The sequence below is a fragment of the Calliopsis andreniformis genome, chromosome 2 (assembly GCF_051401765.1).
Source record: "Calliopsis andreniformis isolate RMS-2024a chromosome 2, iyCalAndr_principal, whole genome shotgun sequence".
NCBI classification, from domain to species: domain Eukaryota; kingdom Metazoa; phylum Arthropoda; class Insecta; order Hymenoptera; family Andrenidae; genus Calliopsis; species Calliopsis andreniformis.
The window spans coordinates 339,481-359,628 of record NC_135063.1 but is presented as its reverse complement, the minus strand read 5'-3'; the positions used below and the strand labels follow the sequence as shown (position 1 = coordinate 359,628).

At 43.8% G+C, this 20,148-nt stretch overlaps 1 protein-coding gene across 4 annotated transcripts in view; it reads left to right on the top strand.

The window, feature by feature from the left end:
* Positions 1-20,148, top strand: part of Superdeath (Suppressor of ER stress-induced death) — a 182,475-nt gene that overhangs the window by 47,047 nt on the left and 115,280 nt on the right. For all 4 annotated transcript variants that reach the window (XM_076391398.1, XM_076391407.1, XM_076391416.1 and 1 more), the window contains exon 4: positions 7,439-7,597. In XM_076391398.1, coding sequence (XP_076247513.1) covers positions 7,439-7,597 — 159 coding nt within the window. The remainder of the gene's footprint in view (positions 1-7,438; positions 7,598-20,148) is intronic.

Sequence of the window (20,148 nt, the reverse complement as noted above, 5' to 3'; positions counted from 1 at the left end):
AAAAACTCAAAATATCACAGGTTTACTGGCTGTGAAAAAGTATATTCTTTAATTTGAAGAAAGATTTATTTAAATTGATAATTATTTCTTGAGACATTCGTCCTACCATATTAGTTTGGAAAATGATGTTTGGAGAAAAAAATGTTTGAAGTTATGCCGCTGATAGTGAGAAGCAGCTATTTAAAAGCTTGTAGCTGTTGTAATTTTTAGAATTTTGAAATTTCCGTTTAACTACATATTCTTGAAACATCAAAGAAGTGAAAAATCTAGAAGAAAACTAATCGAATTTTTGAAAGCTGTAGACCGGAACCTATAATAAGTAATGTGTATTTGTAGATGATGTCTATACAGGGTGTAACAAAAATGTCGCAGTTCCTTAAAAGGGGTGATTCAGAGGGTGATTTGAAACAACTTTTTCCTTAGCGAAAATGTAAGATGAGGCTTCGTTAACGAGTTATTAAGGAAAAACACCGACCAATGAGAGCGCGAGTTTGCCGCTGGAGCGGCCGCGGTAGAGTTGGGTACGTGCTAGGCGCTACGGTTGTACTCCGAACAAGAAAGTCGGCATGCATCGAAGGAAATAGCATTAGTATGAAAACTGAACGCGACATAACAAAGAATACCGAGTCTTTTTTTTGTTTATCACTTGAAGTGAAGCCTCATCTAATATTTTCGCTAAGGAAAAAGTTGTTTCAAATCACTCCCTGAATCACCCCTTTCAAGGAACTACAACATTTTTGTTACAACCCATATACCGATATGTAAAGACTGATTTTAGAGTATACTAAAGTATTCATTGCAATTTGACTAGATGGCTTTCAAACCTATAATTATCATAAACAATCCCATTCGAAGTTGACAGTTCCCCCACGATACAGCTTCGCCGCTCAAGTTGTATCAATTACTAATTAACAAGCTACAAAGCTTGCTAACATTTGCTGCCGCTCTCTCATTCCACATCAGATTTGTTTGCATGCCCTTACTCTCAAAGAAAACTGTATCCAACCTAGTGGCTACTGGATTGATTCAAGTTTGTCCACGAAAGTTAACCGATCCAGCAGTTATCTGATTTTACGTCAGATTCGTCTGTTTCGTACAGTTATCTGTAACACTAGGTTCATCTTCACGTCAAATCATCTAATTTTGCATCAGGTTAGTCCGTTTAAACTTTCCGTCCTCCTTAACAACACCTGAATTTGTTTTGAGTTCATCTGTGAAGTTGATCCTTTTTTTTTTTTTTTAACGTGGAGAAATGTTTGACGCACACCCGGAGGGGGGGGGGGGGGGGGGGTCCTGGGGTAGTGTGGGGCTTGCACCCACTAAAACTCCACGGTGGCCGTCATCGGCGCATGAGGGGGGACTCCGGGAACTCTTGCGAATATTTCCAGCGATCGCGGCCACCACGGCTGGGAGGAAGAGGTCGCCACCCATATCCCTCCGGAGACCCCGCTTTTGAGCCGCAAAACGGCTCCCCCGACCCCCGACCCCCGACCCACGGGCCCCCGTGGTTGGGTAGAAGTCGACCCAGCATGGTCGACACGGCCACGGTCCCTCGTCCGGGGGACGAGGTGGTCGAAATGTCCACCGAAGCACCAGCGGCTATCAATGTCCAGGCCGAGGTACTTAAACCTTTCCTCGACCTGGATGCGGGCATCACCCACCCAGACCCGAGCCTGGGGGGCACGCCGCGACAGAGGCAACCCGTGAAACCAGACTACCTCCGTCTTTTGCGGCAAGATCCTAAGCCCCAAGGCCCGGATCCTGGCGACGTCCAGGGCCACGGCCATCTCGGCCAGACGGACAGTCCTCGTCCAATCCCTCCCCACCACTACGAGGAGAGTGTCGTCGGCGTAACAGACAACGCTCGCTCCGGCTGGGAGGGGTCCGCGGAGCACGGAGCCGTACCCTAGGTCTCAAAGGAGTGGTCCCAATTCAGAACCCTGAGGCACGCCCTGGCTGAGCACCCTCCGCTGGGTGCCATCCCGGCCCGGGAATTCGATTTCCCTGTCCCGCAGGTAATCCGACATCACGGCCTGTAGGTAGGGCGGCACCCTGTGTTCTCGAAGTGCCACCCTTAATGCCCAGGGCAGGGAGTTAAATGCGTTGGCGATGTCACGGCTGTTCGCCAACGCAACCCCACACTGGGAGACAGCCATGTTCGTGAGGGATCTGACCCGATCGATCGCGTCTAGCGTCGATCTTCCCCCACGGAAGCCGAACTGACAGTCGGCTATGCCGGGACCGTCGCGGGACACCGCCTCCTCGATTCGGCGGGGAGCACGCGCTCGAACAACTTGCCGACTTCGTCGAGGAGGCATATGGGCCGGTACACGGAGGACGAATCCGCGGGCTTTCCTGGCTTCGGGACCATCCGTCCGCGCTTCCAAAGAAGCGGGACCCGCCCCGACAGCATGTAGCCATTAAATAGGATAAGCAGTCGGGGCCCGAGGACGCGCAGAGCCTTCTTTAAGGCTCGTCCAGGCACTCCGTCCGGGCCGGGGGCGGTGTTGCGCACCCCCAAGCGACGAACGGCGGCAGCAAGCTCCCCGTGGCTGACCCCCATATCGGCGGACCAGGTGGTCAGGTCCGCCGGCTCCGGCGACCGCGGCTCCTCTGGATCAACCGGAAAGAGTGTGCCCACGACTCGCCGAAGAATAGGGGGGCCGAGACTCGCCTTGACCGGGGGCGCCGCAGGGCGTAATCGCCCTAGGACGATCCTGTACGGTCGCTCCCATGGGTCACGGTCTAGCGAGTTTAGGAGCTCGCGCCACGCCTCGGACTTAGCCTTCTTGATGGCCGCCTGGAAGGCTATCGTTGCCTGCCGGTAGCCCTCATATAGGGTTTTCTCCCTCGCGGCGTTGCGGTTGGCACGTTGACGGGCCCTGGTGTAGCGGCGTCGGGCGGCCACCCTTGCGTCACGCAAGGTGACGATTTCGCCCGACCACCAGTACACGGCCCGCTTGCGAGGCTTTTCGGTCCGGGGCATGGCGGCGTCGCAGACCGCCGCCAGAGACTCGCGGAACGATTCTACCTCGCTGTCAACGTCCGCGACGGGCCCAGCAGGCGGCTCCGGTCAGGCCATCGCGAGGGAGGCGGCCATCAGCGCATCCTCGTCCACCTTCTTAGCGGCCCATCTGCGGGGTGGCTGAATACCCCTAGAGCGATGTGCTGGGTGGGAGTCTTGCTGTTCTGCGGAGACGTGCATCAGCACGTGGAGGTGGTCGCTAAGCGATTCCACCTCCTCCGCGACCCTCCACCCGGTTATACAGCGCGCGGCACAGGGCGTCGCCCACGAAAGGTCGACGATAGATTCACCCTCCCACCGCATGCATGTGCTTACGGAGCCCCGATTTAGTAGCAGGAGCCCCGCGCCCGCCGCCCATTCCAGTACTGCTTCGCCCCTCGCATTAGTCCCGGGACAACCCCACGCCGTTGACTTGGCATTGAAGTCGGCCAGGACCAATGTTCGGCCCTCTGGAGAGCGGGACACAGCGTCCCTGACCTCGTCCAGGAGCCTTTCGAACGACGCGAGGGGAGCACTGGGCGGGGCGTATACGCTTACCACCGCTACGCCGCCGTATGTCGCCGCGACGTAGCCACGACCGTGTGCAAAAGCGCAGAGGTCCGCGGAGCCGTCGGCGATTATCGCGACGGAGCCAATGTCGTCTCCCGCCCAATTGGGGCGGTCGAGTACCCTGTATGGCTCCGCCGCGACGGCCAACCCCACACCAAGCTCGACCAGCGTCTGTTACAGTAGGTTCTGCGACGCGGCCGAGTGGTTTGGCTGTGGGGGTGAACTTTAAGCTGTTTCCATGGCCTCTCCACTGCCGGATCCTCCTTCCTTCGTTGCGGGCGTTGGCGCCCGAGTCTTCTCCGCTTTTTGCGGTTGCGAATCCCTCGTTGCCGTGGCGGCCGGCCCGACTTGGCCGGACGCCCCGGTTGAAGGGAGGGACTTTCTCCCCCTTCGTGGCGGTAGCGGTGCGCAGGCCTTAGCGCCCAGCCTGTGGTTGGCTGGGCGGCCCAGGTCAGCACACACCGGGCACTTCGGCGGGGCCGAGCATTGCCGCGCCATGTGCTCGGTGCTACCACATGTGTAGCACCTGGCGCGGCTGTCTGCTTCTGTAGGGCACTTCTGCTGCATGTGCCCGGGCTCAAGACACTTAAAGCATCGCTAGGGACGCGCAGCCAGCGCCTCGAACCGGGCCGGTATCCACCGAATCCACACGGTGCCCAGTCCGGACGCGGATCGGCGGACTACGCCGGTGAGCACTTCGTCCGTGCGGCATCCGGCGGTGCCCGCGACAACTCTGGACCAGGTGTCGGCAGTGGGGCGGGACGAGGCTGGTGCGGCCGATGTGGGGCCGGGCTGCAGACGGCGCGCAGTCGAGGCAGCCTTGCCGCGACGCTAACTGCGAGCCTTCGGCGGGGCTGGCGCAGATGTTGACGGGGCCGCCCTCGAGGCGGCAGCGCAAACGGCAGCTGGAGTGGCGCGGCGCGTCGTAGCCGGCGCGGCGCGTCGTAGCCGGCGCGGCTGGGCAGGTTGCAGCCGGACGTCAGCGACGTTGCCGTCAGTTGCCCTCCTGTTCCTGTTACGCTTTCTTCGTCTTCTTCTTTTTTGGGTGGTGCTCTCCACCCTGGCATCACCATCAGACGCAGGTCGACGAGGGGGTGCCGCGGCAGAAGGGACACGCGGGGCATCAGTCGGTGTATGCGTAGTTCGCACCCGCGATGCGTCGGCATAGTTCGGCTAATCACGCGGAGCAGCCGAAGGTGCGCCCAAGCGGACCGCGAGACGGGCCTCCATCTCGCCGCAGAGGCGACGTATTAGTGGCTCGACGCCGGCGAGGGGGTCGCGTTGGGGTGAGTTGGAATGCGCGCCCGACCTCGAGCTCATGACGCGTCTGTGTTCGCGGCGCGCCGAAGATGTCGGCTGGACAACTCTCTGTGGCGGCGGCGGCGAGGGAGGTGGAGGCATCCCCCGTGACCTGTGCTGCCAGACTGAGGACGCAAATCTTGAGAATTACCCCCTCCACTACGCATACTAACGCACGGGCCGCGTATCCGTGAGCTCGGCGCTTTGGACAGTTTCGGGCACCTTCGGGAGGTCGAGAGAGAAGGTGGATCGTGATGCGCACTCTCTCATTCTTTGAAATGTTTAAATCCCAATCGTTAGCAAGCGGCAAGCGGCACGCACCTTGCGCGAGCTTTCCGATTGCCTGGATATTTTCAGTGTCCAACTTAGAAAAGTATTTTAATGAAAAAAAATTTCAAAAATTATTTCTGCCGAAAAACTCATTTTAAGACCCCCTGATTACGTTTTAACAAATAAAAAAAACAGTTTTTTTTTAAAAACCGCATATGTTTATTAACCCAATTGCATTGAAACGACTGAATGAATTTCAATGAAACTTTATATCTAAATTTTATATTCACATCTCAAGATCTTATTAGATTTAGAGCAAAATCAATGCATGGATTATGATACTTACCTCTTATAATTATGTTTATCTCTCTCTCTCTCTCTCTCTCTCTCTCTCTCTCTCTCTCTCTCTCCTCTCCCTCTCCCTCTCCCTCTCCCTCTCCCTCTCCCTCTCCCTCTCCCTCTCCCTCTCCCTCTCCCTCTCCCTCTCCCTCTCCCTCTCCCTCTCCCTCTCCCTCTCCCTCTCCCTCTCCCTCTCTCTCTCTTTAATATAAATATAACGTATGTCGTATGTTTTCATTTACGATTAGAATAAGTGCACCATTAGAAATAAGATACTACTCATGCGCGAATTCTGACTGGCAAGTATATAAGGAGCTGCGAAAGCAGCAGGAGACACACTTCTCTCTGGCATCGAGTTGTGAGAACACGAGGATCTGACAGGCAGCTCAGATACTCATCCAGAGATCGAGGCCGCATCTTTAGAGGTAGCGACCGTTTTCTAGAGATCGAGAGTATTCGATGCTCCGTTACAGACTTAGGTTTGCGTAACCTCTATGACAGGTGCACTAAAACGATTCTAAGTAAGTGTAGTGTGAGCGACATCATGGAGGCAGCTGATGTAGTAAGCCCTGTTGGATCGAAACCGTTTTCCTAGGAGTAGCGACCGTTCTAACAAAGTAATTGATGCTTCATTAAAATTATAGTTCGTACTTGCCATAAAGCAGACGAATCGCCGGTCAACAATCGCTACAAGACGTTCTCAGTCTAACGGATATCAAGACTGCTCCTGAAGAGTATTTTCTCAAAGGTAGCGACTGATATAACCTAGATAGCGAAAGGCTTACGGATGCTTAGACAATTCAAGAAAGGGTTAATTGTTTCCCGAAGACTTGAGATCGCTCCGAGGTTATAGCCACCTATAGCTTTGGCAGCGACTAGGTTGCACGCACGCACTTACCCTGCGCTCCGTATAGAAGATCCTTAACCACGAAATATATGTATTAATAATATAATTAATGATAGCCTAATTATCTAGCTTAACCTCATTTAATAAGCGTAATAATGATAGCTTAATTATCTAGCCTAACCTCACTTAATAAGCGTAGTAATGATAGCCTAATTATCTTGTCAAACCTCACATAATAAGCATAGACATATATCCTTGCGCTATTTTATACTTGTATTAATATTTAATTAAATTATAGTAGGTATAAATTATTGTATTAAAGTTAGGATTAGAATAGGTTTTTATTAAATAAATTTTGTTAAGAAAGATCTACGCTTTGCATTTCAACTACTTAACCGCACACCACAAGAACTCCCACCTTTCGTCCGTTGGAAACCCGCCGTTTTATGAACAACGTAGCATCGCTTTAGGGACGTTACACTTGTAATTCCCTGATTACGCATCAGGTATGTTCACGAAACCCTCACTCTTGCGGCTCACTATTCACAAATTGGTTTCTTCCGCAAGCGCATCTATTTTCAGAGGCTCCCCGATTTTACATCATGTTCGTTCTCATCTACAATGATACCAACGGCTCACTGATATCGCATCAGTTATATGTGGTATAACTATATTTTTGGAAATATATTTATCCTCAGCGGCCTCTCGCGCTGTTAGCGTCTCGTCTCGTAACAAGGTATATAGAACGGGGACAATACGTCTGTATTTCCACCCCTGGCCGACATAGTCCCTGAATTTGAGAGTTTCCAGTTAAATTGGATACTCTGTACAAGCCCTATGGAGTATATGCAAAATATATGTAGGATATGGAACATGTATGTAATATACAATATATGCAGAATAAAAAAACATTTCTGAAATTCGTGATTGGTAAAACATGTTTCTGCCAAAGTCTCATTTGTATAATTCATTTCTCCAAAACATGCATTTGCGTAAACTTCCGCAGTTTAGATATGATAGTACTCAATTAAATAGCTTCTCAAGCTGTTAGATATTATTAACCCAAGTAAAGTTAATAAGTGTAACCTCAGTAAAGTTTTTTCTTGTAGGTGGATCGCTACGACACAATTTCAGCCAACAAATGCACGGCGTGCCTTTCCGTGCTTTGACGAACCAGCTTTTAAAGCCATATTTCAGATCAGCATTGCGCGACCTAGGAATATGACATCCATCTCGAATATGCCTCGAAAAGGCGAGCCCATCCCAGTGTAAGTATAATTAACACATGCACACGGTAAACAAGGTAACAGTTTCGTACAACACACATGTTTCCGCCGTTTCATAAATTGACGTTGTTTTAGCTGTTTGGTTATCTCAAACGATTCTCAATTATCTTATGTGACTGTTTTATTTAATCAACCATGTCACTTTTGCATATATTAATATCTGTTTTCGTCGATGAATTATTTAAGGGATGCAATTAATTTCTTAAGAGAAAAAGTGAAGTGAAGATGAAACAGAAGAAATTACTTTAAAATTGATTTTTTATTTAGTTGTTAAATGATTATTTGTCACTAATTTTAGCTTTCGTATATGTTCCCGCTTCTAAAAAGGGGTACTTTGAATCGAAAATAATGACAATGAATATTATACAGAGGTAAAACTAATCAAATATCTGTTATCTCAAAGTACGATTGCACCTTTGGTTCCGAAAAGAAGTAGTGTACAGCAAATCTAGCATTGCCGGTGGTGCAGCAGACTATCCATCGAAATGGGGGGTTCTTTCTTTCTTTCTTAGGCTTAACTCAGCTATTCTTCTTTAACATCGTTCGTCCTATCATTTCTCTTTATCGGATTGAGCGGCTCACCAGCAAAGTTAGATTTGCTGTACCGTACATCACGAAGTTTACAACTATTTTGGAGATACCGCAAATAACCAAAACACGATGGAGCAATCGAAAAGATAGGCGACAGCAACGAGCCACAAATTCCGTTTGGCACCAGCAGGATAATGTCAATTCAGAGCAAAATGGAATGAGGATAGTTTATATGCCTGTATTAATTCTTAAATATTAATTATTGCGATTAAAAATAATCATTATTTTGACATTATAAATAATGTATAGAGTGTAAGTATTTCAGTACTTTAAAGAATAGTAGAGTACCTCAATTATATTGTTGCTGCCCGAGTCTCGCGCACTTCACTAAACGGCATTACAAGCTTTATACAGCACCTTATTTACAGATATGTACAAAGGTGTTTTCGTAGACTTCGAGTACATGTATCACGATTATAACTGACAACTGTGAAACTTGTTTGATCTTTTGCTGCCTTCTTGCGAGCAGCAGTTGGCCATGTCTGCATATCGGGTGCTCGCGAGAATATTATAAAGTGTCCCATGACATAGTGTCAATATTCGTTTTACATTAATAACATCTAAAAGTTAACATATTAACAATTGTTAGAATCACTTATAGCAAGGGATCTAACGAGGTTCCGGAAAAGGTGTGAGAGGGAGGGTTTGTAAAGAAACGGTACAATTGGTCAAATTTAAGTCTGCCCTGAAGAGGCAGACTTAACGACATTTACTTTAAGCTTTGTTTAAAAGTGGATGGGAGTTCCCAGTCCTCCGCGGGCGATCGGTCCTTCCGGAGGAGTGTGGAGGAGGAGTGTAGTCCTCCCGTCTCCAGACATCGACAACGAGCCTATGTGGAGGGGATAGCAATGCCTTGTAACACAAGGTAATGTAGTGAACTGTATAACCGACTTTCCTTCGCTAGGAAGGAATCGTTGCTAGGCGAGTGGATAGAGGGGAGGGGGCCTCTTCTCTTCGCTTTTGCACCTTATAGAAAGGCTCGCTTGATACGCATCCCGATCAAAGCGGTGATTCGCGAGCGGGGGGACACGTTATAACTAGCAGTTGCTAGTCCAGGTAGCTGATGACGGCCAGAGGCTCTATAACGCGCCGTTCACCTCACCGTGTGCATCCATTCGTCACACGGGGGTTGCTGCTAAACGGGGTGGTAGAGCGCGAGTAATGCAGAGGTGATAGGCACGTACGTTAGCTCTCTCTGTCGTATGCCGTCACTTAGTGATCAACCAGGGAGCGGCTTTGTTGCTCTTTGACGAAGAACAAACTCAGAGAATCAGGACAAACCCCGATTCCAAGAGCACAAATCTCGCCAAATTGCCATCTGTTGGCGAACTAGGTGCTTTGTCGTACGTATAATACGTATTAAACGAGACCACGAATAAAATACCACGACCACGAATAAAATACCACGACCACGAATAAACAGACCACGAATCTCGTAGACGAGCCAAATGCTCGTTATATAACCGCTTTTTAAACAACAGTTAACATAATAAACAAAGGCAGCGGGTTTAAATGCGGTTTAACTCGTATAAGATTTTAAAAATTCGAAATGTTTGTGACAAGGAGCATCGATAACACATAAATGAGTTCTAGTCTAAGGAGTGCCTATAATCAGATGTTCAACATGATGCAGTAATCGAGAAAGTGGAGAACATTTGCAGTAAGAATCCATTGAAGGATTCGTGTGTGAAAAAGAGATACACAATGTTGTCAGAATTTTTGTCTGTGCATTGAAACATAACCTATCATCTTTCAGATGAAGAAGAAATCTTCGCGCTTCAATAAATTGTTTCACTATTAGACTGCGTGACTCATACTCGTCGAATATTCGTATGCTACCTACTATTATCCCAAGCAAAGGGATAACTTTCACTACTATAAGTAACAGTTTTCTGTTAACCATTTCACCTTTTTCAACGAGTCTGACTCCTGTATTTTTTACAATATCTTCACTGCTAATTACACGATAACGTGTGACGAGAATTTGTCGCAAGTAACCGATGACACACCATTGCGTGAAGGATCTGTGTTCAGTTGTTAATAGGGGCTCTGTGGTTAGCAGTTTGGCATAGCAACTCCTTTCAGATTGGCGAAGTTTATAACATCCTTAGAGGAAACAGCATAATAATTATACAACTAATCTTCATTAAAGTTTCAGAAATCGAAACTAAAGAACAGACACAATTAACCATATAATGAATGAAGAGAAAACGAGCCGCTCCTGTGAAGAATTATACAGTAATTTTCTTGCCAGGGAATTCAAAACCACCCCCTAAAAACCTGGCGATAACTGTGTTTCTGTGTACGTGATCCATTGACAGTCGACTGGTACATAAGTGGTCGTACATATATCGTCCTTGTCAAAATGACTGTATGCGCAGTCACATACAAAGTGCTGTGTTCCGTGTGGTCTATTCTTAAAGGATAGGTTCGAGACACGAAGACGTTTATGTTAACTCTTGATTTCTTTGTTATATCTTATTTTATATTGAGTGGAGATTATAAAATCTCCTTTGAAATCTGTGATCTGGCACCATTCATTTAAATGTCTGAGGGCTTAGCAGTACCTTCAAGAGTAGCACAGCGTACACGTTAAGTACTGGGTCGCCATTTCACGCAATATAAAGTAATATCTGACTAAAACGTTATGCGTCGTCGAATATATGTGCGTTTGTACGTTTTTCATTATCTGTGACTAGAACGTATCTTTCAAAAGTGTTCCATATTTCTTTTATTTCTTTACGGGTTTTGGACTTACATTTGTCCAGTAATATTTACTAAAAACCCTTTAACAAGTAAGAATCACGAAACGACGTAGATCTAACTGAGGTCAATTCCATCTTTGATCTACTACCATGCCGCCAAATTCGAATTGTAGACCATACGGTGAATAGCAGACGCTCCGCGTAGCTTGTGCCCTGTCGCTGGTCGGCCGAGCGCTCGCTATTCGCGCTCTCTGATTGGTCGGGGTTTTTCGTTAATAACTCGTTAACAAAGCTTCGGAGGATATTTTTGCAAAGGAAAATGTTGTTTAGAATCAGCCCAGGAATCTCCCATTTCCGGCTTCCGCAATTAGTTTGGGACAACCTGTACAGTGTTTCCAAATATATGGAACATTTCTGGAGGATAGATTCTAGACACAAAGACAATGAAAAAAGTTCATATGGACATACGCCCGGAAACACAGTTTTTTAGTTATACTGCATTTAATATCGCTCAAAACGCTAGCCTATTATTTCAGTTATGAATTTTAAAGAAAGTATCATACTGTAATGACTTAGTTCGTCGTATATAGAATGTTCACAAATAAAGCAGCTTACCGGTAACAGAGTGTACGATTTGTATAGCGAGCGGTTAAGAGATGAATTTCATAGACTAGGATTCCTCTTGTATTAATATATAATAAAATTTACTGATCCTAAAAGCTATAAAATTAATATCTAACTTATGCTGAACGTAGCTACTTCTAAACTTATAATTAATTGAGTCTTTTTAGCCAATAGAGCGAAAACAATGTTCTAATAGTGACTTCACTGAACTGAGTCAATAACTATCAACGTTTACTTATCAACAGGATACTTTTCGTTTTGAAATCAGTTGATGAATCCTAATTTACGCAGCTGGAAATGATAGGTTATGGTCGATAGGGATCGAGGATAGGCCAAAGAGCTGGTTAATGTTGCCTCGGTTGGTAGTCAAATAACTGGCTACAGCTGTGGAGGAACCAAAGAGCTGGTTAAAGCTATCTCGGCGAGAAACGATCCAGGGTCTGGGTAACCTGCCTCGATCGGAAGGAATCAAGGAGCTTGTTATAGCTTCCTCGGCATAGATTAGGATTAGTGGGACTGTATATATTCTGGATGAGCATCAGAACCTTGGACTCTGCTTCTGAATTTTCGAATCTTGAAGAACCGCTGCTGCTGGCGACGCTATATTTATACACAAGAATTGTCTGCTTCCTTCGGACCCAGTGATTTCCCTCATTGGAGGAGAAGCGTTATGTCGCGCATTTGTGCTCGAGAACCGTCGCAGGAGACTCGTTGCTAATGGATTCCAATGTCTAGCGTATCCGTGTATTAGCGTTTGCGCAGGCGCCTATAGAAACTCCTTTGTTGATAGGTCCGTTATGTCGTCATGCTGTTGTCAGAACATACTAAGAAGCACGCCATAAGATATTGCTCGGATAAAGTCCTGATGTTATACGCATGCGTGGATAGAAGGATCCTATTGCTTATGCGCATGTGTGTAGCACGTCGCTGACGCGATTATTTGAATTAGGGAATTGCGATTAGGGTATGGTTTTCGGTCAGGGTTACTGCCAACTGTACAAATCTATTCTAGCACCTATTTTATTCTTTATACTATTAATAACATTATTACTTATTAATGAAAATGGTTGATATGACTAATTTTTAAAATGTACTATCGTCGAAACCGTCGCTGGTTGTTACACTGTTGTACGGATAAGACTACATATCGTGTTCAATATGACAATAAATCGATCGGAACCTAGGAACCTATGAAATGGCCTGTAAGAATCTCCGATTTGTCATCATTAGATTTCTTTTGAGAAGCATATTAAAGATATTGTTTATAGTATACTACCGAGAAGTTTAGATGACTTGACAGCGCGTCGTTAGCGCAGTGCGGTGTATAACAATGTATTGACGATTGATTTTTGTCTTGGCAGATCGAAATCAGCGGTATACGTCAGAAATCAACCGTACGATTTTCACTCCGTAAGCGGTAGCGAGCGTGTTTAAACATCTGTTAAAACGAGCCTCTATAACATTGTATCTTTGCTACATTTCGTAACAATTAAATTGTTTTTGAATATCTTCCCCACGAGAAATTATCGTTGTTGCGACGGTTCGTCACTATTCGACGTATCTGGCGTAAACATAGTGTAAGTTGCGAGTGTCTCTCGAATCCTGCAACGAACTCCCATTGCAGTCATCTGATATTAACATTCAGTTAAAAAGTAGAATACCTGGATCACTCAGTGATTCTCCAATAAGATTTAATAATAATAAAACAGCCATTCACAACGCATAGTTTTGGTCCAGGCGCACATGCGAGGAGCGGTGCCTCAAGGACAAGTCGCCGTATTTCCTTAGCATCGTACAGGCTTCCCTAGGACGTCCTCTGGCTCCTGGCGCCTTGGCAACGACCTCCGGGCTCGCCTTCACCCTCGTCTTTCTTTTGAACTTCTCTAGAAGGGCAGTGCCGCGGGACTATTCCTGGGCTCGTATTCGGTACATTTCTCATGGTTCCTTTGGTCCTTCGCGGAAGTGGCAAATCCCTCAACTCTGAGGGTGCAGAGCTGTTGTACCCTCCGGTACTGGTGACTGAATTATTGGCGATCCGAATTCAAGGTATTTACCTCCAGGAGGTGTATCTCGGCACGTGTTTCGCAAGGGACCAGTACGGTCCTTCTCATCACTGGATTCACTAACCCGGGGATAGCGCTATGCGCAAAGTTACAACACATAATTAATATATACAGTATGTCCTACGAAATCCTGGACAGTCGATTATTTGGTAACCTATTAAAGATACAAAAAAAGTTTTTATATAAAATTGAATGGCAAAAGGGGGCTGATTTATTGGCCGTAACAATTTTTTTATATCATTATTGTTTACAGAGATATGAAAGTTAAGTTTGGTTTTTTAAATGGGATTATATATATTTTGTTTGATCAATAGATAATACGTTTCAATACGAATTCAGCAAAGATTAATGTATACACCTTTTTTCAAATAGTTTTTAAGATATTACGCGTAAAAGTTTACTGATTTTTGGTACAAGAAAATCTGCGAGACCAGGAATATATATATATTTATATAATTACAGTTATGCCAATGAATGTGAGAATGTACGTATGCATGTAAATTCAGCATTTAAAATGTATAGGAGTTTTACCAACCCAACTTGTTGAAGAATTCAGAAATAAGAGGGATACACGTATATACACATACGCGTAATTTCCAGTGAAGCGCGCGAACCTCATGAGAAAACCGTGCCATGTCGTCAAAATACTACAATAATGCAACAACAGCATTTTGGTAGCCGTTCCAGTCTAGGCCTCTCTCGAGGACTTCGAGTTGTGATACTTTGCGTCGTACAGTCGCGAAATGCTTGACGGGGTAGTACGTGAGACTTATATGCTCTTTCTATCTATAAAAATCCAGTTTTGAGGCAAAGTCTATTCATGCAAAGGACTCATAGTTCCCAAGTACAAATTCTCTTTTGTCAATTATTTTTTCTTTTCTTGATTATTATTATTATCATTATCATCACTAGCTTTTGTATTTTTATTCTTTTGTGAGGTAAAAATTCCTTAATTATGAGAAGGAGAATTTAGGGTAAACACAAAGTCTGCTTGAAAGCGAAACAATAACATTTAATAAACCACTTGTAATAGTTGAACTAAACATCAACAGACATGGAATAATAAAAGAAAATTGATCATTGCGTATAATATCATGGTGACCCCTCTCGGCAATGCATCTGCAACATAGAGTTAACAACTTGCATTACTAGCGGGACCCAGAACATCACCGATTCACTCGTATAATGCTCCCTACATCATTTACTTCCCGTTATCATAGCACCGACTTTGACACGCACGGGGCGCTAGGGAAAATAACACACCAGGCCTTGGCTTGGCACTGGGGAAATGACACACGCCAGTCCAAATTCAACGTACATGGGCCGCTGAGGACAATAACGCATCAGGCCCCGTCTTGGCACTGGGGAAATGACACATGCCAGTTCAAGTTCAACGTACACGGGGCGCTGGGGAAAATAACACACTAGGTCCCGGTTTGGTCCTCGTACGGAATAATTGTATTCACGACGATGTCGATAGCACTACTTGCCAAAACGACCTACCTCTCTGAACAGTACAAAATGAACTGCCCCTTCTGAGGCACCCGGCAACTGTCCTAATCCCCTACCGGAAACACACCCCCTCTATATCCAGGCATATCGCGCTCTTGGTCTACTTCCAGCGATAACATTCGAAGGGTAGCGGAGTGCGTAAACACATGCGGGTCATTCCACGCGAAATCGGGCACGTTTCGGAGCAAGTTCTTGTAATTTGCTCAAATTTGAATATGTTGTAGTCTTTAACGATATTTAAACGTACCCCAAAGCATTTTTCAAAATTTTGAAAATTGTCGTTTTTACAGCTGTTTGAAGTTAAGTGCTACCTTTTTTTTAAAAAATTATAGCTATTGAACTAGTAAGCGGATGGAGATGAGCTTTACGGTGCTTATAGAGAAAATATTGAAGTTTGTAAACAAAATTATTTCATTTAAAAGAAATTGTTTTTTAATCATCTTTTTTGCAATTATTTTAAACAAATGCAGGTTTTTAAGATGATGCGCGATTTTAAAAATCTGAAAAAAAAGGAGAATATAGTTTGATCCTTCCCCTTGATGGACAAACTTTCAAAAAGATGGACATTTTAAAATTGGCCCTGTGAAAATTGTTGAAAGTTGACACTGCGTCGAGTAGCACTGCTGTGGCGGGCGCGTCGTCGCTGGCAGCCTACTTGACTCCAGCGGGCGAACGTGCGTTATTATTTGCAATCAAGGCGACTTCACCCAAAATTATTCTACATTATTTCCGAGCATTTGCAAGGTTTAATGCAATCAATAAATATTGGTAACTCAATCTTCGTCTTATTCTTGAAAACATAAATATAATCTCTTAAATCCTAGCTTTCATTTTGAAGATTTTGGTATTAATGCAGAATGGCACTTTTTTGCAACTTCACATGGCAAAAATGAATGTGAACTTGTCAATAAGTATCATTGACAAAGAGTGAGTTACCAATATTTGCCGCCTTGATCGCAAATAATAACGCACGTTCGTCCGCTGGAGTCGAGTAGGCTGCTAGCGACGACATGCCCGCCACAGCAGTGCGACTCGACGCAGCGTCAACTTTCGGCAATTTTCACAGGGCCAATTTTAAAATGTCCATCTTTTTGAAAGTTTGTCCATCAAGGGGAAGGATCAAACTATATTCTCCTTTTTTTTCAGATTTTTAAAATCGCGCATCATATTAAAAACCTGCATTTGTTTAAAATAATTGCAAAAAAGATGATTAAAAAACAATTTTTTTTAAATGAAATAATTTTTTTTACTAACTTCAATATTTTTTCTATAAGCACCGTAAAGCTCATCTCCATCCGCTTATTAGTTCAATAGCTATAATTTTTTAAAAAAAAGGTAGCATTTAACTTCAAACAGCTGTAAAAACGACAATTTTCAAAATTTTGAAAAATGCTTTGGGGTACGTTTAAATATCGTTAAAGACTACAACATATTCAAATTTGAGCAAATTACAAGAACTTGCTCCGAAACGTGCCCGATTTCGCGTGGAATGACCCATGCACAATACAAAAAAAAAGATCCAACAAAAAAATGACATCTTACACTTTTTATTCTTACTATTAAGGTTCATTTTAGTAATAACGTTCCTATTCCCGTGCGCTGTGTCTAATATGTATGTATAGTTTTTCCAAGTAAACAAGGTTTGGGTTCACTGTAACACAATATCAGTCAAAAAATTGAATAAAGGCCAAGTAGGAAAAAAATTTGATAATGAAGTAACCAATAGATTCGGTGAGTCTCTTATTATTATTGCTTGAGATCGGAAACGAGGAACTTGGACTATCCAACGAGTGACGGTGGTAGAAATAGAAATGCTTCAGTAACATGTGAAAAGTACACTTTACTTTGTACAACTTGACGTAACAGGTATGATAACGCACGAAGGTTACACACGCACCGAGTGCTAGTAAAGACGCAACGTTAAAGAGGTCTGATTAATTAGAATACCGCGACAGTTGCACGGTATTTTTAGGGAAGGGAGCCGTTCGGATACGCGTGTCTCCTGGGCGATTTAGGCGTTAATTGGTCGGTAAAGTAGGTTGCGAATTTATCTCTTATAATTTTTATAAATATAATTATAATTTTTGCAACGAGAAAAGGTTTCAGTCAGAATCGTCACAGACCTTGGAGCATCGTTGAGCTCGTCTTATTCGTGCTATCCTTTCCTTTTCTTGTATTATTTCTCTTTGAATTCTAATCTCAATATATTTGAATCTATCCATATACATGTATATCAGAATATACTTTCATATACATTGCAGTCGTAAATCAGTGTCATTAATCGTAATTTCAAACAAGTCTCCACTTTCCTTTCAACAAACATTTACCACGGGGTCTGTATAGGACTAGACGACAACAGACTCACAAAATTAACTATCATTGAGGGAGAAATTAAATGGACTAGTTCGCATTCCATTGTACTGTTTATACGCCTAACATTTTGAGTAGAGATTGCCGCCAACCAACGCGACCTATTGGAATGGATTCCAGTTTGTTCGTTGACAGTAGAAATCGTATTGTGTATGTATTATATAGAATTTAGTTTCAATACTTTTAACTTATTTCGTATTGCTAGGACGACTATATTAAAATAATGTTTCTAGGAAATCGACTGAGTGAGTGATCCTGAAGAAGGGCTATCAAATTCGAATAGAAATGATTGTTTAGACCAGCGGTTGATCAATAGATCTTTCTGGTTTTGTTGAATTTTGTACGTGGTGTGCCGACTAAGGTTTAGCTCGAAGGACCAGAGATATCGATGAATTCTAAGTTGTATCTAATCTTTATTTTGATGAATCTTACTTTATACAGAATTGAGTTAGAGGGAGGAGAAAATATTTACAAATAGGAATCCTCGTGACTCCTTAGAGGGAGACCTCTCTGGGGTAAGTTATGCCCCAAACTCCCACCACAGGCATGGGAGGGAAGCCTTCATCGATAGCGCGTGGGGGTAATGGCTAGACTCCGTAGGGTGACATCACCCCGGAAAGGCCCAAGGGGTGACGGACCCCGAGGGTAGCGCGCTAACGGAAGACGCTCGGGTTTTATGTTTACGATACGTCAATTGCTATTGAGCAGAGACTCGGAACCCTAAAGTACATGTGTTCTCCAGACTCGTAAAACGATGAAGCGATTTTTAGGGTCTTTACTCCTCAATTCAAATTAACAAATGATTGCCAATAAACTGACAGTGTATTTCCTCAAAAATAGCAAGCCCAATTCTTCCGTATCGTAAATCTAGTCTACCAGATGTCACACAATTATGATCGTCTTAACAATGACCAATCATAACATAAGGAAATGTTACAGATGTAAGCTGGAAAATTTTTTATAATTAAACTGCATATGTTTATCCAAATGCATATTTTTATAGAAAGTACGTAAGGTACTGAAACTTGAACGGAAATACATCTCATTATGAGAAGATTTTAAAAATAATACCTATGCTTTGCACATTTATGTATGAGAATGTATACTGTGTATGTGTTATTTCGTGCTCATATAGAATATCCATCTTAATGCGTCGATTGCGTCTGTCAGTTTGTATCATAATTCTATGATGTCGTAGTAATAATATACAGGGTGTCCCACATAAGGTGGCGGAGGCGAAAAGGGGAAATTCGTGGGGTGATTCTAAACAATCTTTCCTTTTACAAAAATGTTCTCTGAAGCTTTGTTAACAAGTTATTAGCGAAAAACATAGACCAATCAAAGAGCGCTTATAACAGACGGACGGCCGTCCGGTGACAGGGCACAAGCTACGCGTAGAGTTTACTACTCACCGTGCTCGAGCCTTGTACAAGAAACTCAAGCTCTTTATGTTATTGCCAAATTTCTCTTAAAATATTAGAATAAAAATTATGAAAAAAATCAGGTACACGTTAGCTATTGCGTCATATATTATGGAATTTTTTTCAGATTATTTAATTATTTATCTAAGTTGCAAAAAAAACGAGACAAAAGAATTGAAAAATGCCGATTTAGTATTCTAGCAAAGCCGGATTATGATCATATTAATTCAGTACATAAATATCACTAATACCATTGTTCAAAATTTTTTTCACAGTTTTTAACTTGACACGCCATAGTAAAAAAAATAAAAAGCAATGTTTCAAAGCAATCGCCCATTATTTTACTGTGTATCAAAACATTGAAAATTGTACAGAAATAATTATTTCATAAGAAATGAACCAAAAGTGGACGTATTAGTTGCTGTAGTCGGTAAAAACTACGAAAACACTATTTCTATTTTTTAATTATAATGGACCAAAGCAAAAAATGTTTAAATAAATTGAGGTTAATAACATTTACTTCGAAAGTAAAGGTAAAACTTACCCATTCGGAGAGAAATTCACTTGCTGCTAGAACACTTGCTCCACTAAGTCACTGTGCCGATCCCGATCGTTGGGGGATGATACCCGGTAACGTACAGCACAGAGTCTGCTGATCACAGGTATACTACATCGCACGAAGCCACCTTGCCATTTATGACACTTCGCGGTCACTAACACTGATCACTTTATCAAACAAGCACTTCAACTTTTAAGGGGGCAGACTCCTTGTGTTTTGAGCTGTGTGCGTGCGCTCACACAAGCAAAGAAAGTCATACACGTATACGCGATGAGCGAGAGAGACAAACGGTTTCGTAAATTACGCTTTACGTCTCGATACTTGCATACATGAATTTTTCGCGGGTACAGAACCCACGAATAGACTTCACTACAGGGTGCTCTGGTCCGTTTAAACTCCAATAAACACTATACGTTGAGAAAACTGTAAAATTACAAACTGTAAGCATGAAACAGACGCTGTTGTAAACTAGCAAGATGGCTGCCGAAGTGACATTTTCGCAAATATCTCACGATTTAATAGTTTTTTCACTCATAGCACACCAGAGCACCCTTCCTTGAATTAGCACAATATCGTGGAAGTGCGATTTTCCTCAATTTAACACTTCTTGAAGGCGTAAAGCGTAATTTTCGTTGTGCACCCGTTTTGACACAAAAATAGTTCAACGATTTGCCGTTAGAAGCGTTGA